Here is a 27830-nt window from a genome sequence, read left to right on the forward strand (position 1 = left end):
ATTTGATTTCACTAGGCAGCCATAAAATGGTATGCTCTCTCAGCAAACTGTATTAAACTGAAATGTCAAATTTGATGCAGTTGGTATACAATTATGATAGTGTTAATAGTGGTCTTCTATCATTCTAAGACATACTTTCAAGTCCAATTTCTCAGCAGCTTGAACTTGTCATAAGCTTGTAAATTAGAAATTGTGTTAGAGGATATTTTCTTATTATTGACGGGACGCATATAATACTATTAACTGTACCATGGGGTTTTAGTATAGCTGTTAAAATAAACTAGAAATCACATTTACAGACACAAAATGCCTGTTTTAATATTCATCTTGCCATTTCTTTAATAATATTTGGTGCCTTTCTGCACTATTTTTCATTTAGGAAATTTTAAACTACTTGGACTCTTTCCTTAAAGAGAAGCTGGTTAACAGAAATCTATCAATGGGAAGAGAATGAACAGAAGAGCTGTTATTTTAAGTGGGCAAGCTAGTGCCGGAGCTACCTCTATAGAAGCACACTTACAAGTTATAATAGAAGAGTTCATTCTTCTTGAGTAATTCTCAATAGTTTTCAAGCATGCTTTTTTCTTGGTCATTTGATGCAGTCCTCAAAACAGTCCCCTGAGATAGAGATCATTATCCCTGTTCCATAAAGGAAGTTCACAGATATTAAGTGGCTTGCCTAAATTCACACAGCAGGTCAAGAGGGAGCCAGAACTAGCACTGAGGGCTGTTCAGTTATTTCCAGTGCTTTATTCATTGGATGCTTTGCTGCTTTCATTTTTCTGCATGATCTCACAATTATATCCAGCCACGTTGACTAGTTTGGAGTAACTGACAGATCAAGTCATACTCTAATAATTTATTGCTATGTACAAAGCACCCTCCAAAATTAGTGGCTTAAAAAAACACAGCCATTTATTTTCTCAGAGTTCTGCAATCAGAATGGGGCTCATCAGGTACTTGTCTCTTATCCATGTCAGGTCCAAGCGGGTGGCCTCTCTGGGTCTGAAGGATTCAAGATGACTTCATTCACATGTCTGGTCCCTTAGCAAGGATGGCTGGAACATCTGGGGACTGGCTGGCCCTCTCTCTCTTTGTGTCTGGGAAGATCATCACAATGTTTTTCATGGTGTCTGCCTACCAAGAGGATAAAAAAATGGGAACTGCAAAGCTACTTAGCGTCTAAGCTTGGAAGTCACATAGTGTTACCTACCTCCACAGCATTCTTTTGGTCAAGCAAGTCACAGGACCAGCCCAAGTTAAGGGGGAGGAGAAGTGGACTCCACTTCCCCATGAGATGAGCAGCAAAATCACATTTCAGATGGACATGGGGGTCAGGGGGATTGTTCTGGCCATCCTTGAAAACAATCTACTGAAGTCCTCTCCCCAGTCACAATTCACCTTCCTCCTACAAGCAAAATATATTCAACTTGTTCCCCACAGTCTCATCCCACTATTGTATCAGGCTCAAAATCTAGGAGCTCATGATCTATATCAAGTCCACATAGAGATGAGGTACAGAAATTCCTAATTTGGAGACCTGGAAGCCAAAAAGATAAGTTATCTGTCCCACGTATAATTCGGCTCCCAGTGGTAAGACAGGAACAGGTAAACATCAACAGACATTCTGTTCAAAAATGGGGGAGTGTGGAAGGTACATAGCAGTCATTGATTAGCTTTCTCCATATGCTTCCTGATCATAGAAAGTTGGGGCCAAGGCCTCCTTTGCCCAAGTTGGTGCAGCAACTTAAAAAATTTGTGGATTTTCTATGTATCAAAATATAGTTCACTGTCAGAAAAAACTCTTTCTCACAAGTTCTTTCAAGACAGGATCCTCCCTACTTCAGGCTGTGATTAGGATGCCCTTTATAATGCTCATAAGATTCTTGGAATCCCTTCGTGTGGCCGAGTGAGTCTGCAAACCTCTATCTTAAATTTTTCCGAGCACTTATAAAAGGTTTTACAGGCACCCTTTTCCCTATGGCCATATTTTACTTACAGCACCTTAGAACTGATCTTTGTCTGAACCTTTTTTAATTTTGAGAATCTGACAAGATTGTCCTAGGCCCCTATGTCTCTCTAAATACTGCTTTAACTCTGAGCAGTTTCTTCCTTAGCTCATAATACCTTATCCATATACCTTTGAAAGAAACCAGTGGTCACTTTCAGCATTCTGCCTGGAAATATCTATAACCAGAAGCACAAGTTCATTCGGTACGTTTTCTGTCTTTGAAATGATTGCAGGAACTAGTCTTCTTAGTTTATCCCACACTACGTATCACGCATTGATTTCCTCCTGCTTCCAATAGCAACGTCCTTACTGATCTTCCACCAGCAGTGTCCTCACCATCCTTCCAGCCTCTGCCTACTGCCCTGTCCCAAAGCCAAGGCCACGTGTTTTAAGTTTTTATTACTTCAGGACTCCACTCCCAGGCATTAATTTCTGTTTCAGTTATCTATCACTGGGTAACAAATCACCCAAACCTCATCTTAAAACAGCATCAAGTATTATTTGTTGACAATCATGCAATGGGACTTAAGGCTCAGAGGCGACCACTCACCTCTGTGCTCCAGTGACAGCTGGAGGGGCTTGGCCGGGTCAGAGAAGCAAGATGGCTTCACTCCCATGTTTTGCGCCTCGTCTGATGGAGCTGATGGAGCGGTCGGGGACTGTCCAGGCCTGTCTGTCTGTCCACACGATCTTTCCAGCAAGGCAGCCACACAGTTTCATGTGATGGTGACTTCTAAGGGAACAACCATGGAGGCTGCCAAGCCTCTTAAGACTTAGGCATCTCTGCAAGCCCTGAAATGTCGTTTTGTCACATTCTGGGTGTTGAACTAAGCCAGCCCATATTCAGAGAGAAGGGAAATAGACTCCACCTCTCTATGGGAGGAGCAGTGAAGTGGAAATGCCAGACAGCACGCAGGATGAGAGGGGCTATTACGGGGATCGTTGAGAAAACTCTGTAAGTTACTAATTTTAAAAAATTGTAAGTTTCAGTTTGGTTTATACATCCAGTTCAGTCTGACTGTGCATTTGGAGAAACCAAAGTCTGAAGTGCAAAAAACTTATAAAAATATATCTGATTAGGTAGCATGTAAGCTAGTCCATATGTTTGATAAAAAACACTTAAATTGTCTGAAGTGTCTACATAGGTGTTCATTCAAACACAAATATCCAAAGTGACAGAGCTTTTTTTTTTTTTTTTTTTTTTTACTGGTTATGGGATATATTTGATACTGAGTAAACTCTGTTGATAGAGTAAATAATAACTTCAAAAAGTATTTTGCATAAAGCTATGAAATGCGTTGTTTCACACACATTACCCCCATTTAATCCTCACATCCACACTGTGATTTAGTTGCTGTCATCATCACAATTTTGCATATCAAGAAACTGTTTTTTTCTTAAAGTTTAAGAAACTTGCCCAAGCTGGTGAGAAGTCTGTATTTCAACTCAGAACCATTTGATTCCAATGCATAGGAAGCTGCCCTTCCCCGGTAGAAGGGATAGTCCCAGAACTGCCAGCCTGACAGCCTCCCCCTTCACTACGACTAACTGGTAGCCCTGCGGTAACTCTGCTTTAACTAATACTGTTTGAAAACCTTTTACCACTATTCCATGCCTGAAGTTCAGGATATGATACATATATAGTAATGATCTGTTCATTTTTCATTCCACAAATACGTATTGAGTACCTTTTTTATATGTCAGGCACCATTCTTACCACTGAATGGTGAGCAAGTGAGATCCCTTATTGATGGGATTTCTGGAAGAATGAGGATACATAACTTAGGAAGCTTTTGTGAAGATTAAGAAAAAGATGTAAAGTACTTAGAACAGTGTCATGACACAGTGAGATACAAATAAGTAATTCCTGCTGTTTTAAGATTGAATGGCCAGATATGACATTTCAGCTGTTTCCTTGTCTTGGAGCCCAGATACAGTAATTGTCATCTTCTTGTACATAACATTTGAATCTCAGAGGTGAAACTCTCTTAACTCATTAAATTTTTTAGAATAAGCAAATCTTTTAAGTAATATAAATGTGAATATTAATTATATATGAATGCCCTATATTTACATACTAACTTTAAATTTAAAATGCCATTTGAAACAAGATTTTAAAGCAATAAAATTAAGGCATAAAAACTTGCACCCACTCTGCTGTTTCAGCAACTTCTCCCTAGACTTTCTGTGATTTTACTCTCTTTTCCTTCCCCTTCAAGGAAAAAAAAAAACAAAAACAAAAAAACCCAAAAAACTTAAACTTCCCCAGCTCAAGACTTCAGGGTTCAGACTGCTTTAGTCACTTACAGCTCTAGTCTTTTGAAGCTTCGAGGGGCTTTGCAAATATGCTGTACTTCAGGAATTTCTTCATATTGCTTTAAAATGTGTTTTTTTTTTTATCTGCATCCTAAAAAAACAAAAAAATATTATTAGAGTAAATCTGGGGGAGTTTCTTCTTCCCGTCAAACGTCAGACCTCCAGCGGCTTACACCAACATCTTAGCTAACACCCTAATTTATGACCACATTCTGGTCGGCCAGATGAGGACCAGAGTGGAGAAAATGTCTCACTTAGGATCATCCCGAAGGCCCTGGTAATCCTACTTTTTCATGATTGGCTGTGATTCAAGCCTTCAAGGTCCCCACCCCCGTCCCGCTGTTCTAAATAGCCCTCAGAGGAGAGGTTCCTCAGCCTCGCTTTGTTCTCCTTGGTGGTAGCAGGCTTTCAGCCCCTTCTTTCTGGAGCGCTTAAGTTAAAATGAAAAGGACTTGCTTCCTTCACTTCTTCAGTTTGGGTACAATTATGCTGGCAACGTTAAAACCAACTTTTTCTAAATTTAAATTGAACTCTTTTACACCTTTGAACCTTCTAACAAAACTAGAATAAGCAAGATGACATTTTTTAAGCTGCAAAAGTTTCCTCTCGAAAGGTACAAATTTTATTTCTGGGTGCATCCTTTTTCTTTTATTTAATAAAGTACTTTATTGGCTCTTTTCCTATCTTGAAGCATTCTTGCAACCATCTCCATAGTCCCCAGAAGATTTCTAGTGATATTAAAATGATTTTATCTCATATCTTCAATAGTTTAATATTTAATGAGTACCTGCTGCATACAAAGTATAGCACCAAGAGCTGTGGGGAATTTAGCAAAATATAAACCTACAAAATTAGGCTCAAAGTCTGCTTTGCCCAAACTGTTATTAATATAAAATCCTAGGCTTCTTATGCCTTTGCGAGTCTAATTTAATGACATTCAGTGAAATAGTATTACAGTGGCAAGTAGGTTAATAATAACCACGTATTTTATATGCCCCTATACCACAGGAAAGAATGGGAAACAATATATATGAAAAACATTAGAGCACCAAGACACTTGAAGATAAACCGAAACTCTTTGGGCTGTCTAAATGAAAAATAAATCCATGTTGCTATATCCATGTGGATGTGTATCCCTCTCAGTCCTCAAGGAAGCTTACATAGGCTAGTTCTAGAGATAGAACATGGACACAAATAACTGACAAAAGACAGCTGGGAAATCCCTGACTTACGTGAGCTTATTACACATAAATCACCCTCTCCATGGAGCAACTGCATGAACTTGCATTCCTCTCCCCATTTTGGACCATTTGGGATGCTATTGATACTCATTGTCATATAGAAAATGGATAATGTGCAAATAGCAATGTGCTTTATCTTCTCTACATCTTATACTAATTTCCCACATTTTCCCAAGCAATGAGAACAAGATCAAAAGAAAATTGTGTGGTTATTGTCTTGGTCAGCTCAGGCTACTGTGTTTTACCATAAACTAGGTAGCTTATAAACGACAGAAATGGGTTCCTCACAGTTCTGGAGGCTGGAAGTCCAAGATCAAGGTGCCCACATAGGTTCTGTGTCTTGTGAGAGCCTGCCTCCTGGCTCACAGAAGGACGTGTTCTTGTATGTCCTCACATGGCAAAGAGAGGAAGCAAGCTCTCTCAGGACTCTCACCAGGACACTAATCTGTTCACTAGGGATCCACCCTCATGACCTCATCTAATCCTAATTACCTTCCAAACACCCTACCTCCTAAATCATCACATTAGAGGATAGGGTTTCAACATTTGAATTTTGGAGGAATAGAATATTCAGTCTGTAACAGTTACACATTTCTGATTGAGTACAAATAAATGAGAATAGCAATGATACTTTACTTCTACCTTCTAATCAGTGACCACACACCTTTACCAAATTGGCCCCTCAGTGCAACATGGTATATACACTGTCATGCTTGCCCAGCCCAGAAGTCAAACTCATGATAGTCATTGCTGATAGATGTTGCTGAAACACCCTTTAGCCCCTGGTTTATCCACCACCTAAGCTGTATCATTATCTGCAAATAAGAATGTTTGTTTACCTATTAGTTTTTCTTTTAGCCCCTTCTTAATTGCCCCCTCACATTCAAGTCACTGAAAAATTACATTAACATATTAATTTCACTGTAGTTCTCCTTTCCCACAGTTCCTTGTGCCCTTGATGTCTTGTACGTAGTTTATTATTAATATATATTTGCCTCTCCGTATGAGCCATCTAATTCCCTCTCCTTTTTACATCCCCGGGTCCACATCTTTGTTTACTCATCCTCACGTGTGTTGCAGATGGCCCTCCCTGGTACAGTCCCACAATATGTCCCCTTACTCAACACAGCCGCAGCTTCCCGTCCCTCTTCCCTCCCGTTCTCCTTGCTGCTGCTGGTTCCCCCTCTCCCCCTCCCCACCCACACATATTCCTAGTCTCTCCCCTCTCCAGTTCATTCTTTACTTTGACACCAAATGCCTTGCTTTAAAATAAACGTAATCATGTCAATAGCTCTTTTTTTTTTAAATTATTGCCAATAAGACAAAATCCAAAGAGCTTAGATTGGCATAAAACTTCCTTTGTCATCTGACTCCATACACCTCCCACCATCTCATTCCGTCCCATCTTGATCTGTCCCCCAATATATCCTACACTCCACCCATACCCGGTTCGTACCACTCCTTGATAATACTCTCTGCCAGTCCCCCTGCCCCTTTCCCCACCTTTATCTTGCGATGGTTGAACTCAATGTCTGATCTCCAGTGAAGTCTTTTCTGACTTGCCCAGAGTTCCCTGCTCTGTCCTCTCTGCTCCCTTTTGCTTTTTTATACTTTCACAGCTATTATTGTTGTGCATTATAACCATCTGTTTATACGTTTTCCCCATAGACCAGACTATGAATTACTTAAAGGTAAGGCCATGATTGTTCATTATTTGTTTTCTTAGTACCCATCACAATGCCTGGTACTCAAACTTTACTACATGAATAAATAAATATCAGGGAATTATATAATGGGTTTTAGAGCGATTTCTATTTAAATGGTTTAAATAGAAGAAAAGTTATGATTCTTAAAAAACTAAGCTCTGCTTATCCAGAAAATTCATTTACACAAATCTGTTCAAACTCCCATAATGCTGGAGAAAATAAACATGATTATATTTTTCTATGGTTCACATTTGTTATCATAAGAACGGATAATGATCAAATTCTCACAGAGGATTGCTAAGATAAACACTTATGCTATAGCAGATAAATGTTGGTTTTAGCAGGAGAAGCCATAAAGAGAACACTTTTTTAAAATTAATTTTTATTGGAGTATAGTTGCTTTACAATGTTGTGTTAGTTTCTACTGTACAGCAAAATGAATCAGCTATACATATACATACATCCCCTCTCTTTTGGACTTCCTTCCCATTTAGGTCACCACAGTGCATTAAGTAGAGTTCCCCATTTGTTCTCTATTTTATGCATAATATCAATAGTGTATTTATGTCAATCCCAATCTCCCAATTCCTCCCACCCCCCGCCCTTTCCCCCTGGGTATCCATACATTGGTTCTCTACATCTTTGTCTCTATTTCTGCTTTGCAAATAAGATCATCTATACCGTTTTGCTAGATTCCACATATATGTGTTATTTGTTTTTCTCTTTCTGACTTACTTCATTCTGTATGACACTCTCTAGGTCCATCCACGTCTCTACCAATTACCCAGTTTCACTCCTTTTTATGGCTGAGTAATATTCCATTGTACATATGTGCCACATCTTCTTTATCCATTCACCTGTTGATGGACATTTAGGTTGCTTCCATGTCCTGGCTGTTGTAAATAGTGCTGCAGTGAACATTGGGATGCATGTGTCTTTTTGAATTACAGTTTTCTCTGGGTATATGCCCAGTAGTGGGATTGCTGGGTCATATGGTATTTTTAGTTTTTTAAGCACCCTCCATACTGTTCTCCATAGTGGCTGTATCAATTTACATTCCCACCAACAGTTCAAGAGGGTTGCCTTTTCTCCACCCTCTCCAGCATTTATTCTCTGTAGATTTTTTGATGATAGCCATTCTGACCTGTGTGAGGTGATACCTCATTGTAGTTTTGATTTGCATTTCTCTAATGATTAGTGATGTTGAGCGTCTTTTCATGCGTTTGTTGGCCATCTGTATGTCTTCTTTGGAAAAATGTCTGTTTAGGTCTTCTGCCCATTTTTGGATTGGGTTGTTTGTTTTATTGAAATTGAGCTGCATGAGCTGTTTTTACTATTTTGGAGATTAATCCTTTGTCAGTTGCTTCATATGCAAATATTTTCTCCCATTCTAAGGGTTGTCTTTTCATCTTGTTTATGGTTCCCTTTGCTGTGCAAAAGCTTTTAAGTTTAATTAGGTCCCATTTGTTTTCTGGGTTTTTTTCATTACTCTAGGAGGTGGGTCAAAAAAGATCTTGCTGCAATTTATGTCAAAGAGTGTTCTACCTATGCTTTCCTCTAAGAGTTTTATAGTGTCTGGCCTTACATTTAGGTCTTTAATCCATTTTGAGTTTATTTTTGTATATGGTGTTAGGGAGTGTTCTAATTTCATTCTTTTACATGTAGCTGCCCAGTTTTCCCATCACCACTTATTGAAGAGGCTGTCTTTTCTCCATTATATATTCTTACCTCCTTTTCATAGATTAGTTGACCATAGGTGCATGGGTTTATCTCTGGGCTTTCTCTCCTGTTCCATTGATCTATATTTCTGTTTTTGTGCCAGTACCATACTGTCTTGATTACTGTAGCTTTGTAGTATATTCTGAAGTCAGGGAGCCTGATTCCTCCAGCTCTGTTTTTCTTCCTCCAGATTGCTTTGGCTATTCATGGTCTTTTGTGTTTCCATACAAACTGTAAAATGTTTTGTTCTATTTCTATGAAAAATGCCATTGGTAATTTGATAAAGGGAACACTTTTGTGTATGCTTTTCTTGGGCTGAAGAATCCAGTTTATTTGAAGACCTCAGTGTCTGGTGTTTTATTTTTTTGGTGGGCATGATTGTTTATTTTTTAGCTTTTCTGTTTATCACTATGTATTCCAAAGTGAGATTCAAATTTCGGGTACTATGCCATCCATGTCAGACATGTTACACAAACAAATGTTCTTATGCTTTTCACAAATAAAGTTAATTTAACCCTCATCTTGATATTTGAAAAGATCAGTATTTTTCATAGTATTGATGGTAAACATAAAACTACTGTGTTTTTTGTTTTCATTTCCTCAATTTGTTGTCTTTTTTTTAAAAAGGGCAACAAATTAAAACTTTTAAGATCATAAAATCAATTCATTCCTGTATCATATTTATTCTAAAGTTACATAAACCACATATTAGATGTGCATCAAACACAAGTTTGCCTTGAACCCAGTTGTTAATGCCATACTTACATACAAGTAACACAAGTTATCTTTGCATTCAAGTTAAGAACTTAGTATTCAAGTGGCATGCATTAAATATGTAAACTTATTATGTTGCATATCATCTCTTATTGTATTTAGTGATAGGTATAAAAACAATTTATTTTGCCAAATTATAAAACAAAACAATGAGTCTCTTCATAAAAATCATGTATTGTAATTGCCAGTGGAGTCAAAAAGAAAAGTAGAAGACATTACATGATTTTTAACCAATACTGGCAACACCTTTTTTGAATTTGGATATTTTATTAATAGCATTTGGAAAAGTTTGTTGAACAGCACAGACTTGTAGGTATAGCCTTATATATTTGTTCACTAATACTATTGGGAATATTGTTGATTCTGTAACCCATTTCTCTTAACTAATTTGTGGCAAGATAAGATTGAAAATCTTATAAACATAAATTATCAAGCATATTGTTCAAGAAAAATGTTTGCCTTCTTTTCCTAGACTCCTATCTAAAGAAAATTAAATAAAGAATGGAACTAAGTAATAAAATATTGAATTTAAGTAAAGAAATTAATTCTGTTTACAGTTGTTATAAATTAATACTTTCATTCAACTGATTTTTAAAATGGTTTAATATGCTACATTTTTATTCCTGGCAGGAACTAATTCCAGAGTTCTATTACCTACCGGAGATGTTCGTCAACAGTAATGGATATAATCTTGGAGTCAGAGAAGATGAAGTGGTGGTAAATGATGTTGATCTTCCCCCTTGGGCAAAAAAACCTGAAGACTTTGTACGGATCAACAGGATGGTGAGAGCGATTTTGTTTTTGCTTGAGCAGTCACAAGGAAGTAAAATATATTCTGTAGTTTAGTTTTCAGCTACTAACAAATTGTCTTTTAACATCTATAAATACAAGGCTAAATTTTTGAGAAAGAAAGCATTTTACTGTTGTCTTTTGACAGCAGTTCTTTATTGTAGAGTAGATTTTCCTTTCATGAGGACTAATAAAGGAATGGTAATTCAGTTATATTTGCTCCCTTAGGAGAAGACAATCAGATGAGCATCTGTTGACTAATGTATTCTAAAATGGTCGAAATTGATGCCCATTCCTTATTTTTGTCTATTGGCTAAATCTGCACTCTTTATTCACTCAAAATACTCAAAACAAAATAATATACATTTAGAACATATTTGTATGTAGGAAATTATAAGCTGTGAAACATACCTTAAAATGTAATATACTTGACTAAGAGAACACCCATCTTGTAAACATTCTTAGATAGAAAATGTCATTACTTTTTGAATCTGTATGACAGATGTCTGGGTGTTCAAATAGAAAATGTGTAAATAGAATGTTTGCATGTGGTTATTTTATAGATCTTAATATATTTTATCCATATTTAAGGAGATTTTAATCTCAATGGGCTTACGGTATATGGAAATGAACCACTTTACCAAACGTCTCTAGTGTACTATTGTTCTTGGCCAATTGAGGAATTATATCAATAAAGCCTATGACCCCAAATATGTTTTTAACCCTGTTTCACTCCCAGTTTTTCCAGCTGTCCCATAAATATGTTTTATTTCATTTTGACAGCTTATTTATTTGAATTAGAATCCAAATAAGGTCCACATATTGCAGTGGACCTCACATATCCCTCAGTCTCTTCTTTAGTAAGAGCTGTATAATTCACATATATCACACAGATACAATTCCCATACCATACAAGTCAACCATTTAAAGTAAAGGAAAAAAAATCAGTGGGTTTTAGTCTATTCACAGAGTTGTGCAACCATCACCACAGTCACTTATGAACATTTTCATTACCCCATTAAGAAACCCAGTACCCTTTAGCATCTCCCCCTGCCCATTTTCCCCATTCCCCCAACCAGCCCTAGGCAACCACTAATCTACTTTCTGTCTCTAAAGATTTGCCTATCCTGTTTATTTCGCATAAACAGGATCATACAATATGTGGTTCCTTCTTCTACCCCTGATTTTATGTCTCTTTTTGTCACTGTCAGTCACATGCTCCCTTCAATTTTAGAGCTATTTTTCTGTCTCCAAGAAATATTTTACTTTTAATACACTTTATTTTAGAAAGCTGGTACTGAGACAGTAGACCTATGTTTAAAGTTACCGTATAGATAATCTGTAATCTAGTCTCCCCCTGAGGTAATATCATGTAGTACGTAAATTTTATATAGGATTTCTCTCACTTCTCGATCTGGAAATTGGCACTTTCAGGTATATGGCGTAATCTCACACCATCTTCTTTAACAACAGATTATCTCTTCAATTTATCTTTTTAATGTGAAGGATTTATACTTTAGTGATGCCTACTTCTAAAGTCTATACTTATTTTTAGAACTGGTTGTTTATTATTACCACAATACCCTTACATACTTGAATACTGACTATGATATCAGTGTAAGGATACCAGATCCACAAGCTCAACCCTGGAACCCACTACATACTGAGTTGTGTCTGAGATGTGTCTCTCAGTCACATCATTTCACTGTATATTTCTAGAGCCAAGAACTGTGCCTGCAAGAGTAGTTAGTCACCAGATATTTGCTGTTATGAATGATTGAATGAATCACATGGGGTAATAATCTTAATGATTTTAGCATGTTGTCTAGTTAGGTCCAAACTAGTGTAACGAAATGAATCCTTCACTCAGGCAGGCAAAGTAGCAAAAATTGTTGGACCAAATTTTCTCTTGCTCTGATTAAACACAGGTTTTTATGTGGCTGCTAACAATTAATAAATGCCAGGTGGTTTTATTGGAAAGAATACTTGGGGTTTAAAAGTTTCCTGGCTCTTGAATCTGAGCTTTGCCATTTACTAGCTTCATTGCCCTGAGTAAATTATGGAGCATCTCTGGTTCTCATATTTCTCATCTGTAAAGTGGGACTACCTTATGAGTGTTTTTAAAAAATCATTATTTGTGATAAAATTCACTTGTACAATTTTAATTATTTTTAGCAAATTTACAGAGTTGTGTGACCATCACCAAAATCTAATTTTAGAACATTTCTTTTGCCCCAGAATTATCCTGTGCCCACCTCCAGCCCCAGACAATCATTAGTCTGCCTTCTCTCTCCATAGGTTTGCCTCTTCAGGACATTTTTCTTAAATAGACCCATACAATATGTGTTCTTTTGTGTTTGATGTCTTTCACTTAGCATAGTTTTTGAGATTCATCCATGTTGTAGCGTATATCAGTTTTTGTTCCTCTTTTTACATAATGATAGTCCACTGTATGGATATACCACATTTTGTTTATCCATTCATCAGTTGATGAACTTTTGAGTTGTTTCCACTTTTTGGGTGTTATGAATAATTCTACTGTGAATGTTCACATAGAAGTCTCTATATGGACATGTGTTTTCCTTGCTTTGGGGTATATACCTAGTGATAGAATTTCTGAGTCATGTAGTAAATTTATATCTAGCTTTTTAAGAAATTAACTCTTTTGCAAAGTGACTGTGTATCTTACATTCCCAATAGCAATGTATGACTGTTCCAGTTCCTCCACATCTTCACCAACACTTGTTACTGTCTGTTTTTTTTTTATTATAGCCATTATTGTGGATGTGAAGTAATATCTCATTACAATTTTAATTTGCATTTCCCTGGTGACTGATGATGTTGAGAATCTCTTCCCATGTTTATTGGATGCTAAAACATTTTTAGATATATTTTAATAAACATCAGGTAATGATTCATTATAGATACAACTTCTGTGTTCCTCATTAGTGAAAAAGTTTAAACGCCCCAGAATTAGTAATTTTATTAATGATATGCCTAATTGAAAAAGAAAAAGCAGTTGTGTTTCTAAACACAAATCCCCAGGTCAGCGTCATGCACAGAACTTTTTTAATGTAGGGAAAGATGATTATTATGCCTGAGAAATGATCAGATAGTTATTACTGATATAAACTGGACGAGCAGGACCGTACAGTCTTGACTAAACCTGCAGAAAAATCACTGCTTCATTCATCTAGTATGTTGGGTACTAATGCAGTCCAGCTAAATAAACTTACCAAATAAATTAAGTTTCTAGATTTTTATAGCTAAGTGAGAACTTTATTGAACCCTGTTGTGGTTGTTGTTCTAAAACGTATTACTATTTGGTTTTCTACCCTCTCATACAAAGGATGAAACTTCTCTTTATTATCGTAAGTACCCATTATTCTGTGAAGTGATATAATTCCATATCTATTCTTTTTCTATTTTCTTCTTTAGATTGTTGCTATCATCACACTTTCCTTTAATGGCCATAGTGATTCGAATTTTTCTTATAATCTCTAGTCTACAAAATCAGACAGTCAGACTTATCAAGGCCTTATGATAAACAAGAGTCAGTCGAGTGCTAACAGAGGCCCTAGGGGAAGTGTAAACTTTATAGCTTTGGAGGAGAGTGACTGTCTTCTACCTCAGGTTTCATTGGCCATTGTTAGATCAATTCCAGATCTGGGAGTTGGCACTCAAACATGAAGTGACAAAACCCTCCCTTAGTAAGTGGAATGTTACTCTAGACAGCACCCAGTTTATACCTCTTTTTACGTATAAAGAGCTACATCATGGGGCTAGGACACTCTCCTTTCTTCCAGGGTGTAGTTGCTTACAAGTTTTTTTCTCTGCTTTCCTCATTCCAAGACTTACAGCTGACAACTGCTGCACAGGAGGTTGGATACCCTAATCTTAGTCACCGTACCCCGTATCCCAGTGCTGGTCCTGAGTCATCCCAATATGACGGCTGACCAAGATAAAATAATGGCAGTAGTGCTTATAACCTATGCCATCTATTGACTGTTTATTATTTGTCAAATACTGTGCTAGAGCTTCAGGTGCAATATTCTTTTAATCCTCAAAAAGTCTTCTGAAATGAGAATTATACTGAAACTCAGTGAGGTAAGTTACTTTGTCAAAGATCACCTACTTATCAGAGTGGAGTGTTCCAACCCACGGTCTCCAGGCTCGAGTGAGTAGTGACTTGAGGAGCTGTGGAGAGGGAGAGGGAAAGAAGGAGGGAAGGAAACATGTCTTCTAACTAGCAGCAAGTACCTTGGGGCCAGCAGAAGAAAAGACAGAGATAAGAGGGAATTGACCCCAAACCAGCAGCATGTTCCAGCCTCAGCAGCTCAGCAGACCTGACTTTCTGTGATCCTGTTTCTAACTCTTTATCCCCAAAGTCCTCACCGCATAAGACTTCCTTTCCCAGCCAGTAAAAGCTCGGTTTTAGAGCTGAGGAAGTCCCAAGTCCCACCACCCATCGGGTGTTGGAAGAAGGCTATCTTCCAACTCTACAAAATGGAGGAAATGGCATTATTTTACATGTTAAACTTTATAGTCACACACAGGATTTGAGACCCGGAGCAGACCTTTATTTGAATAAGCAGACTGAGACGCAGAAAGGCAAAGTGACTGACCCCAGGTCTGGACCCAAGTGCCTTTTCTTCCTCACCGTGCCTGGCATCACAAGTTGGCACTCTGAATGTCATGTTCCCTATACCCATTTACAGACTTTAAAAGTTCACCTATATTTTAAACAAAATATGGCTTTATAGATCGACTTGAGAATCAATCCAGATTAGACTAATACTGTTTCTACTGCAATATATGTTCCAAACACCAAATTAGAAAGCACTTTGAAATACAACCTGTGTGTTATTTGCAAACTATCTGTATCTAAGCATGGATGACCTCCAAACACCTAATTTGACTCAGACTTATGATTCAGATTTAATCAGTGACACTCTGGCCTGTCTTATTATTCATGCGATCACCACATAAGAGTTTTTAGAAATCCCTTTTCCTTAGAAATACCTGATTCTCACAAAATGGTCTCATATCATTTGGGTTTTAAGAGAATTAGCAGATTATTCATTGAAAAATACAGCCTGAGAAAGGATAATAACACTGTAAAAACAATTTAAACTCTAAAATAGATTTTTCCCTCTTATTTTAAGAGAGAATAAAATACACAAAGGCAGATTTTGAGTAATAAATTATTTTTTGTATATTTATAGTTGCTCAGAGTACTTCTATTGCACATAAATATAATATAATAAATAATTTACTCCTGGTCCTAACATTACCAGTTCAAGAACTGACTTCTGTCTCTGCACCTCTTATCTCTTATATTTTGTCTTTCTAAGAGCTGAAGCACTGCTGAGCAAACTTTAAGTCAGAATACAGTGCTTCTTCAAAATAAAGCTCACTATTTAGTATCACTGTAAACACATATTCATCGACCTTTGTGTTCAGTGTACTAGGAACTATAAGGATTGCATATGATATGGTGAAGTAACTGTTCCTCAAAGATTTGCTTTCATCTGTTCAAAAGAATAAGTTTTTATAACTAAAGTATGAGAGATAAACACTTGTGCATTTCTGAAAATGTCATGAAACATTTTCAGAAATGAATGGTACATTTTTATTGTAAGTAGTAAGTTCCAACTTGGCTTCATGAAGAAATGAAAGAAGCAAGGCACTTTTTTTCTCTATTCAAAACCAAATTCTTGGTATCTTATAGGCATTATGAATTTGGTAAGATTTGTGAACTAAACCTTTACTCCATGGAATGAAAGGTTTTACACAAAATTCCGCTTATTTGGGAAAATCAAACTGCCCCAGTCTTGGTTCCCTGGGACACCAGGAAGCAATGAGGTTAAACTGGCCCTATGTAGCAAGTGCCTAGCCAGCACGTAACAGGTGGCTTGAGAAGTGGTTATTCTTTGTCTTCTTTCCCTGGGTTTTCCTTGAAGGGACTCTACAGAATAGAAAGGGAAAGCTACCACGTGTATCAAAAGATTCTATGTCTATAGCTGCCATTCTTGGTGCATCAGAATTGAGCTAAAGGGCAGACCCAAGGTGTTACCTCTGGGAAGAGTGTTAAAGCATCAGAGCTATCAAAAGTCACGTTACAAAATGTAGCCGCGTGTGTCTGCAGCTGCTGTCCTGTCTCAGTGTCTCCTGTACTTTTCTTTAACTTGAAGTTTTCCTTCACAGCACCCTATGTATGGTTTCCTTTGCTCCAACCTCTGGTCCATTTTCCCGTCATACTGATGGGAAATGAGCATACTGATGTTATGAAGAAATAAGGTCAGCCATCCGTGTTAAAACTGGAAAATGTAACCAATTATCTACCTATCTTCTTTTTTTGCTGAAGAAATATTTACTTGATGAATATTTCTATAATTAACTGGGTGATAATATAAAATATAGAAGTCTTTAAATTTTCATAAGCTTTCCATAAATTCCATGAATACAACATCCACCTTTTATTATTATTTTGTAGCATTGAAAGTTTCTAACTTTATGTTGGCTGGGTAGCTCATACAGGATTTAGTGCTCATGAAATGGAATGGGTTTAGAGAAAATGCGCTCTAGTATATTTATAATTTGGACTGGGATTATCTTCAGTTATTTGATGGAGTTCTTTGTAATGAGCCTAAAGTATAAAATGAAAATGTCATATAGCCCAAAGAAATGACATTCACAGTGGTAAAAAAGCCTTCGGCTCTTGTGTGGATTAGTATTCTGTATCCGTACAAAGGAGCATTCCCTCCTTCTTCTCTCAAGCTGTCATTAAGAAATTCAAGGCAAAGAAGACAAAAATAATGTTATAAAAAGGGATGGTATCATTGATTATAAATGATCAGCTTCATTATCCCATGCCAGCAATTAAAAAGGCATTTGATGTATTTGTAGACGCCTTTATGTGCTGACAACCTCATTAACTTTTCTTATTTTTTAAAATGAAACAATACTTTGAATTTTTAATGATGTACTTCTTTTAGTCCGTTGTTTTTTTTATTTATACACAACAATATATATAATTGGTTGGAGTTGTTTGTATTTTGTAAATATGGTGACAAGGTTTGTGTTTCACTGAAGAACTGTGAAATTCAAAATTTGGTTTCATTAGCAAACCTGGAAAGGTGATAGAGACACTTTTAGTAGACATTTCAATAAATTCTCAATGCCTTGAGTTCATACATCAAGAACTGGTTTAATTTATCCACACGAAGCTAGGCTGATTGCGACCGACTCAGTCATGAAACATTAATAAAGCACTGTGTTCAGTTCTAACGTGATTACAATCTGACCTCCTCACGAAGGGCAGAAATAGAAAGTATGTCTGATAGCATTACCTTAATGCTGGGTTCATCAATCATAATCTGCCCTTTTTAAAAATTTGTTTCAGAAAAAGGCCTGTCTCGGATGTGCACTACTAATCTCTCCAGCCCTCCACCCGGCATGTTCCTGGTGCCGTGGGACCAGGCGCAGACCGTTCTGTCTGCAGGGCGGGACGCAGCACGCTGAGGCAGAGAGCACAGTGGGGTGTGGTTTTGCTTTGACTGTATTACATCCTTTAGTAGATTCTCACTTTTTAAGGAAAAAGTCTCTTTTGTGATAGGTAAAAATGTGCATTTAGGGTATATTGTACTGAAAAAATACCTTGCTCAAAAACGAAGTTTAAGCAAACAGCATAACATAAGAATTTTTGGAAGTCTTTGGCAGCCTCTTAAAATATTGAGATGGAAAAAGTATATATACTGCAAGAGATGTCTTGTATGTGGGTGCCTGCCCTGCCACCTGTTGGCCGGGACACTGGATGGATAAGACGTCCTTATCTCTTGGAGCTTCACAGTCTCCCTTATCTCTGAAACTCGGGATTTGCTCATTGCATAAACCTTTATTGAGAGCCAGTTCTGAGTAAGGTATTATAGAAAACACAAAGAGTTGGCCATGAATCCTACTCTAAATAAGGCTAGAGTAAAGCAGAGAAATCCCTTCATTTACCCCCATCATTGAGGGCCTGTTACTGTCTTCAGACCGCTCTAGGCTCTGGAGACACAAGCGTGAGCCACGCAGGAGCTGGAGCTCACACTTCAGTTAGGAACCCGCATGAATAAACATACAGCCTCAGTCAACGCTCAGCCAACAGATCATTATCGAGCATTGCAGGCGCTATTTTATGTGTTGGGACTATACCGGTGAAGCAACAGACAAAGATCTCAGCCCTCATGGAGCTTACTTTTGATCAAAGAGAGACAGACAATCAACGGAAATTAATAAGTAAAATATCTAGAACGTTAGCAGGTGATCAGTACTGTGGAAAAAAGAAGTGCAAAGCAAGGGGATCAGAAATACAGGGGTGGATGGTCAGGATCCCCTCACTGCGATGGTGAGACTTGAACTAAGACCTGAAGGACGTGAGACAGTGATCCAGAGACTCTTCCTGTCTTGGCAAAAGAGGAGTGAAGGCAAAGGGAACTATCGGGCCAAGGCCCTGTGGCAGGGCTGTGCTTGGCAAGGAAGCCAGTGGGCTGGGGTAGGATAAACACGGAGCGCACAGTAGGAGGAGAGAACTGAGTGGTAACAGATGCAAATCACATATGGCCTTGAAGGCCGTTGAAACACTTTGCATTTTTACTCATGAAATCAAGAGTTGTTGCAGTGCTTTAAGCAGACGGGTTCTACGATTTTGCTGTGCTGTGAAAGGATCACTCGGGCTGCAGTGATGGGAATGAACTGTTGAGGCACAGGGTAGCATCAGGCACATCTGTCAGGAGGTATTGTGAGAGATGACGGTGGCTTGGACCAGCATGGTGGCAGTGAAGGTAGTAAGAAATTAATCAATTCTGGATGTATTTTCAAGTTACAGACAACAGTTTCCCTCTGCAACTTCCTAGTAGTGACCTTTTTCCCTTAGATTTCTCTAGTCCTACAGAGCCAGGTAAAAGGAAGGGTGGGGGCCAAGTGTGCTGAGTGGTGATGGCTAGAGCAGCAGAGATGGATTACTTTCTAGAAGAAGTAATTCTTCTGGAAAAAGAATGGGGTGGGGAATAACTCTAATATCATCGTATTAGAGTTTTAGCAGAAATTCAAGCAGCAGGAAAAGCCCAAGTCAACATGTTTATCTTCTACCAAACTGTGATTTTTTGAGGATGTGGCATACTTATTCATGTGTATATCCTCCAAGGCTAGCATCTGACATGTGGTAGGTGGTCAGTAATTTGGGCCTGGAGAGAGTTTAGGCTGTATTCACCTTGATTATTTGCATTTCAGTGGGATGTGTTCCTGGAGATCAGAGATTTTGTCTTGTTTCTCACAGTATCCCTGGGGCCTAGAATAATTCCTGGCACATAGGAGGTGCTCCATATTGAATGAATGAATGATGAACGAATGAACAAACGAATGACTGACCCCTCTGTTTGAGATCATCTTCCCTCAGATGTCCTTACAGTTTACTTCCTCATTGTAGTCCTTAATTGTCACAAACTCAAGGAAGCCTTCTCTCACTTCCTCGTCTAAATTAGCAATCCCCTCCCCATCCATACATACCTCTTAACTTTCTTTCCTGTCTTTCTCCTTTCCTTAGCATTTATCACCTTCAGACATACTCTCTTACTAATTACTAATTACTAGTCTCTCCCCACTACAATGTAAACTTTCTGACAGGGATTTTGGTTTCACGTATTCACTGCTGTGATCCTAGGGTCTAGAATAGTGTTTGGCACATAGCAGATGGTCAGTCAATGTTTGTTGAATGAATGAATGAATGAATGAATTTCCCACCCCCACTCTCACTTCCTGACATTTCTTTTCTCTTGTGACCAACACATCTTTCCCATTGCTTAAATAATCAGCCAATAAATATTTATTAAATATTTATCATTTAATGCTGAGTTAGGAACTATAGGAAATGGAAAAGAAGCATTAGGTATAGTCCCTAAGTCCCAGACGCTTGGATGCTAATTGAGAATATGGTATGGCATGTTTGAAACAATTAAGCGTTAATTGGTAATAACCCCATTCCCTTTGTCTAGCAGTTTACAATTTATACGCAAATTGTTTTCACAAGTAAATTTGTATACATTATTTACTACATTAAACAGGAGGGTACTGATGGTAAGTGTCATAGAAATTCATAGGAGACTTCATAGACTCTGAGCTGGAGAACTCAGGAAACAGACATTGTGCTTGAGTGAGGATGGCTGGCACATGAAGAGGAAGCAGGAGGATGAAATGCTTTCATGTTATGGTGAAAGGAGCAACAAAGGTTCAGAGGTCATACCAGCTACTAATGTGCCGGGGCTGTAAACTGTGCTGCTGGAGCCAAGAATTTGTTTCTAGAAGCCCAAAGAAATCATGGAGGAGGGTCAGATCAAGGTTTGAAAGTCCTTAGGGGTCAAGTAAAGTTTACACTGAATGTGTTATGCTAGGAGGAACCTTGGAAGATTTGAAATCGAGGATGACAGTAAGAGCATGATGGTTTCAAAAGTCTGTTCCACCAGCAGGGTGCAAGCCCCCGAGTAGAGGAAGAGGTCAAAGTCTATTGCAATAGCCCACGTGGAGAGCAATGAGAGCTAAGACTAGGATGGTGCTAGTGGGAATGGAAAGTAATCCACTGTATTATACACCCAGGAAGCAATCAATAAGAGAATAATGTAAGCCCCCCAAAATAAACATTTAAAACAACTATGTTACCTTTATTTAAAATAATTAAATCTTTCACTGGGTAATAGCTATAATTTCAATTTAATCGTGAAGAGAAGCCAGTATAGACACTACAGAAGAAATAGCAATGTGATTTTCTAATTGTCCACTGGAATATATGCAACTCTCTTTGGAGAATTTTTTCAATATCAGAAGCAGATTTTTGAGGCAACAAGAGAAAGGGCTTGGAAATGTTCTTGGTATGGTCTAGAAGGAGAGAGAGAAATGCAGTATTCTTAAATAGAAGAATTCTGGAGAAAACAAAATTCTCTCCTCACGGTTCATTCCACTAGCCTAGTTCCCTTTTTCATAAGTTTCTGAGCTGCTTTGTCCTAAACCCGTTAGAGAAAGAATTCTCTACGTTCTAATACCCATGGGACAATATTGAAATTAGATACTAGGTAACTATTATTCATCTAAGAGATATCCTCTCTGGTTTAAATCTCACTCTTTATTTCCTTCCTCCCAGATCCCCAGGGTAGAATTATGGATTGGGAATTGGTTTATCTAGGCTTAAAGCAATTGCTTCTGCTTTTAGGTATGCAAGGAGAGGGTAAAGCAAGCTATTAAGACCATTATAACCCTAATAGCTTAGTAATCAAGTATTTCTTTCTATTCTTCAGTTGTGAGTGTTTGCAATAAAATCTTGTTTCAAAGTCCAGAATAGGTTTGTGCATGAAAACATAGTTCTAAAAAGAACAAATAAGCAGATAGCATGCATTTACTAACAGATTAATAATGTTTAGAATACAGTTAAGTCTCAGTGTCAAGTTTCAGCTTTAGATAGGTCTTTATGCTTTAATTATGTGAAATCTAAAATTCAATTCTTAGATATGCATTTGATTTAGAACCAGATTTAGCTTTTATATGTTATAACTGGATTTTCTTTGTTTTCTGCAGTGACTAGCAAGACAGTCTCTGTAAGACTATCTGTTTAATCTACTACCTTATTGTTCCTTTGTCATTTAATTTTATAACCCCCCCCAAAAAAAACCTGAGGCAAAATTATTTTTTGATTGTTTGTTTGTTTGTTGATTCACTCTGCTACCTAACATACAGAATAGAATAGGGTAACTGTAGACATAGAATTTTTTTAATTTAATTAAAGATTATTATAGATAGCCATGAGCTAATAAGTTTTAAAACTGAGATGAAGTGGATAAATATCTAGAAAAATATAAAACATCAAAATTGACACCAGAAGACTTATAAGCCTTAAAGAAATTTAAGTAGTAAACCTTCCCAGCCCCCAAAATATCCAAGGCCCTATTATTTTACAGGTGAATTCTACCAGATTTTCAAGAGGTAAGGAATTAATTTCTTATGCAAATTATTCCAGGAAACATAATAACCATCCAGCTGATTTTATGAGGCTACTGTGATCTTGATTCCAGAGTAGGGAAGTAAAGGAAAAAAGAAATAAAGCCATTTCAAGTATGGATATAAATACAAAAACTGTAAATAAAATGCTATCTAACAACGCAACCGTTTGTTAAATACATGGGGTGTGTGTGTGTGTGTGTGTGTGTGTGTGTGTGTGTGTGTGTGTGTCTTGACCCTTTTAAGATCAGGAAAAAGACAGTGATGTTCCATGTCATGTCACCACTGTTGTTTAATATAGTTCTCAAGGTTGAGAACAATTATATAAGAAAAATAAAGAAGTTAACTAGTAAGAGTTGCCAGGAACACAATCAACTTATAAAAATCAGTAGCATTTTTCTACATCATTAATAATGGGGTTTAAAATATAATTTTTAAAATATTATAGTTGCATCAAAACTTATGAACTGCCTGGGAATTAACCAAGAATACCCATGTCCTTTACAGTGAAAATATTAATTTTTAAATCTAATATGGTACATAGAAAATTCTGAGACCTTAGATGGGAAAACCTAATATCAATTTTCCCAAATTAATCTATAAATTTATTGGAATCCCAATCAAAATTATTTTGATGTATCTATACACTTATAAAAGTTATAGGGAAGAATAAAGGTCCACAAATAGCTGAGTTGACTCTCAAAGGAATAAATCTACCAGATATTAAGATATATAAGAAATAAAGATAACAATAGAAATAAAAGGTGCAAAGATCTGGAGACACACACACATATCTAGATAGATGATAGATAAGAAGGTAGGTAGGTAGGTAGATAGAGAAAGAAAGCAGAAGGGAGGAAGGGAAGAGGGGAGGAGGGAAGGAAGGAATGAATGAATGAATGAAAGAAGGGAGGAAGGATTGTATTGCTTTTTCTAGGTAGATTATTATATTATCTGTAAACAATAGCAATTTTATATCTTTGTTTCAAACATATACTCACACACTAAAGATGACAGCACACATCACTCAGGAAAGGTGTGTTTGTTTAATAGATGGTATTAGAAAAACTGACTTACTATATTAACAAAAATTATACTGGATCTCTATCTAATACCACATATGAGTGAAAGTGGATTCTAGATAAGGACCAGTATATGAAAAGTAAAACCATAAATATAAAGCTGACACATCAAAATACAGAAAGTTACCTTTGTTATTTTAAACCAAAATCCAAAAATTTTGGTTTAAACGTAACAAAAAAATTTTTGATTATCTCAAAATTAAGAATTTCTCTTCAACCAAGAGTGACATGGATAAATTTAACAGACATGGGACATTTGGGAGAATGCATTTGCAATGTTTAAAACCAAGGAACAACTATCTAAAATATATAAAGAACTTCTGCAAAGTAACAACATAAAAGACAGGAACCTCCAGAAAAGAATGGACAAAGAACCTGAACAGGAAGTATACTGAAGAGGAAACCCACATGGCCAACAAGCATATTAAAAAGCTGTCAAATTCCTCAGTAATCAGAGGAAAACATATTAGAACAACAATGGGATATTGTTTTGTATCTGTTACACAGGCTAATATTAAACGCTGGGATAATACCAGTTGTCAATGGAGATGTGGCCATGTAGAAACTTTCAGGCACTGCTGGAGGGAGGGGAGACAGGGGCAGCCAGTCTGCACTGATGACTCAGACTCAGTTTATGCACATCTAATGTAGGGACGTATCAGTCCTACTCCAGATTATATGCCCCAAAGAAATTCTCACAAAGAGCCAAACAGGGATGCAAAAGAGGACATTCATCTCAGCATGGTGTCATGGCGAGTTAGAGGCAGTCTAGTGCTCATTACTGCAGGAGTTCTGAGCAGCCACTGGAAGCAGTAGACTACCTATACAGAGGTAGATCCTAAAAAGCAAGGCTAAGTGAAGAAAGTAAGAAACAAAATGAAATCTGTAACCCTATTCCATTTTTATAAATCAAAAATACATACACACAGGAATACATTACATGAGTAGTGTTTTATAAAAACACATGTAAACAAAAGGAGAAACATTAAACAAATTATACGCATTGCCCATGGCAGAGGAAAATGAAAGTTAGTGGTTGGAGATAATAAATAAATGTTTTAAAACTCCTGTTAGTGAAAGATGATCATTCCTTCCAACCCTCATCATTGCATTAGGCGTTTAGTTCAGTAACTCTTTTATTCGAATGGAATACATTCCATTGACCCTTTCTTTCCAAATATGTCTAGTGGTGTCTATAAGATTGATCTGAAATGGTTGCTGCTGAGCTAATTATGTGATTATGTTGGTAAGATCTTCCCTTAAATAATATTTCTGATTTCACTACTATTTTGAATTCCAGTGAACAGACTTGGGCAATAGCAACTCTGTAATGAACTTCCATTTATTCATTTTTTTCATCCTCTCGTTTATTGTACCATGCACTGAAAACATTACTGAATAATTACCAACTTCTCATTTATACAGATTGACCAAACCGATATGATAGACTTAATCAGTATAGAATTTTAACCAACATCTCTTTTGTATTTTAGTCCCTTTTCCTGTGTTCTAGTCCAAACTATTATGTCAAGACCAATGAGATACAGAGTATAGAAATTCTGTTTAGTTTTAGTATGAAAACTAGCCTTTTATAAAATCTAATTGTTTATATTTCTGAATGAGAAACGTCCACAATAACCGGTGTAAATAAAATACCAAAATTTTTAAAAGGAATAGATAAAAAGGGAGTTTGAGGGGAATAAGTTACTAGTTAAATGTCATCACGGGAAAAGTTGAAAATTATCACTCAGATATTTTGTAGATTAAAAAAATGAAATATTGATATAATTACCAGAGGGTTAATTTAAGAAACCATTTATTGATTAAGTGAATCCAAGCTGGTTTCAGCACCTTAGAAATCAGGGTCACGCAGCCAAAGAATGACTTCATTCACATACTTAGTTATAGCTGTAATTTCAAAAATTGTTTTCTACAGCTTTGCATAGTTGAAATTTAAGAAGCTAGCTCTACAGCTTTTTCCTCATGCTGCTGAAATGAGTGTGTCCTTACAATCAATAAGAAATTGATGACGAATGAGTGCAGGAGGTGAGAGGCACAGTGAGCTACACTGTGCCTGTCACTGCTCATACCACAGGTGTGACCAGAACTCCTTGCCTACCTGCCAGGGCCCCTCTAGGAAGTTTATGATGGCTTCTTAGGAACTGAAAAGGTCTCTTTTTTTTTTTGACTCTTTATGGAGGTTTCGTGTGGTCACTGGCTCTCAGTAATTTCCATTCATTTCCCACTGGCTAGCAAACATCTAAAATTACCCACTGGTTCCTAAACAGTGTAATAGCAGAGCTCATTCATAACAGAAGGAAGGCATTCCGTTTTAGAGGTAAATTTGAAGACTTCAGGCAGGAAAATAAGTACGTATCAAAGTTTCTAATAAAATTGTTTAGCTTCAAACTAATATTTAAAAATTAGAAATGAAATTGTTGTAAATGGCATTAAAACAGGCATTTCAAATTACTTTTAAACATGAATGTGTCTTTTTTTTTTTTTTTTTTTTTTTTTTTTTTTTTTTGCGGTATGCGGGCCTCTCACTGTTGTGGTCTCTCCCCTTGCGGAGCACAGGCTCCGGACGCGCAGGCTCAGCTGCCATGGCTCGCGGACCCAGCCGCTCCGCGGCATGTGGGATCTTCCCGGACCGGGGCACGAACCCGTGTCCCCTGCATCGGCAGGTGGACTCTCAACCACTGCGCCACCAGGGAAGCCCCCATGAATGTGTCTTTTTAAGAAATCTATTTACTATTAAAATTCACATCACATATACAGTTAAGCCAAGAGAACGTTAAGTATTTTAGAAAGAAAATTTTCTTTTAGGTCTCTGTTTTATTAGAGGTTGTATTTTGTCACTCCTAAGAATAGGTCTTAATACGTACAGATAAAATACAGGAATGCAAAGAATGTGTTCTACTTATTTATATAGAATATTTCAAAGTAAGAGAAAGGGAAATTTGCATGGTGTCTTATTTCTGTCTTGACTGATTTCAGGCCCTGGAAAGTGAATTTGTTTCTTGCCAACTCCATCAGTGGATTGACCTTATATTTGGCTACAAGCAGCGAGGACCAGAAGCAGTCCGGGCTCTAAATCTTTTTCACTACTTAACCTATGAAGGCTCTGTGAACCTGGACAGTATCACTGACCCTGTGCTGAGGGAGGTAGGTAATAAGTTGAATATTGTTATGAAAATTTCTGTCATCCCTTCAGCAGAAATGTGGCTTTGCATCTCTTTCTGTATAAATTTCCTTTCAATGTAAATTTTTAGAAAACATAGATTTCAGGTTCTTGACAAATGTGGAAAAGTGAGTGTTATATGTCAAAAACAAGTAATGAGACCACCATGTAGTTCCTTTTTGAAATGCAGATATGTACAATGCACTTCAATATTCCTATTTTGTTTGTTTTACTTCAGCATCTTCACTAAAATGCTTAATGCCTTATGTGTGTTATTAATTAATGAAACCTAGTTGAGTATTTAAATATGAATAGTTCACATTAAAATAATCTGCCAGTATCTATTTTTTAATAAAAGCAGAATTACAGTCTTCTAGACAGAATACTTAAAAAATGCATCAATAAAAAATAGATAAGGTTACAGTATTTTATTCCTATATGTTCTCAAAAGTGCATCAGTAAAGTAGAGGAGGTTATAGTATTTTATCCCTGTATGTTCTCAAAAATGCATCAATAAAATAGATGAGGTTATAGTATCTTATTCCTGTGTGTTCTCACCCTGAAATTTTATAGCTAACATTTGGGAATTATGTACTATAGTATGTGTATAATTATTTTTTATGAAAATATTCATCAAATATATTATTTAAATCATTTCAACGTTGCACAAAATTATTTCAGATAGGTGAAAAGAGTGAAGATGCAACAGCTGCTAGATGAGTCTTGCTTCAAGGAAACTGTATTCCAGTCTTCCATTCTACCAGATATCTGCCATCTGCTTTATGCAAAAGAAGTAATCACTTCTCCATTTCCAGTCAGTGGAATGCTTTTTTATTTTTTTAGTTTTAATTTTAGAGGTGGAAAACTCGTAGATTTGGGAAATAAAGCTCTAAAAGAAAAATTTACATCCATAAAGTTATTTCCTACAGACGTCTATAAAAACAAAATGACTCCGTTTGTATGGCTTCAAGCAGAGAAGAGGAAAGG

The 27830-nt window shown here is 37.0% G+C and overlaps 1 protein-coding gene across 1 annotated transcript in view; it reads left to right on the plus strand.

Annotated features, from left to right (window-relative positions):
- Positions 1-27830, plus strand: part of NBEA (neurobeachin) — a 628524-nt gene that overhangs the window by 560861 nt on the left and 39833 nt on the right. Inside the window, exons 47-48 of the mRNA XM_059996030.1 lie at positions 10398-10550; positions 26660-26827. Of these exons, the coding sequence (XP_059852013.1) occupies positions 10398-10550; positions 26660-26827 (321 nt within the window). The remainder of the gene's footprint in view (positions 1-10397; positions 10551-26659; positions 26828-27830) is intronic.

The sequence above is a fragment of the Delphinus delphis genome, chromosome 18 (assembly GCF_949987515.2).
Source record: "Delphinus delphis chromosome 18, mDelDel1.2, whole genome shotgun sequence".
NCBI classification, from domain to species: Eukaryota; Metazoa; Chordata; class Mammalia; order Artiodactyla; family Delphinidae; genus Delphinus; species Delphinus delphis.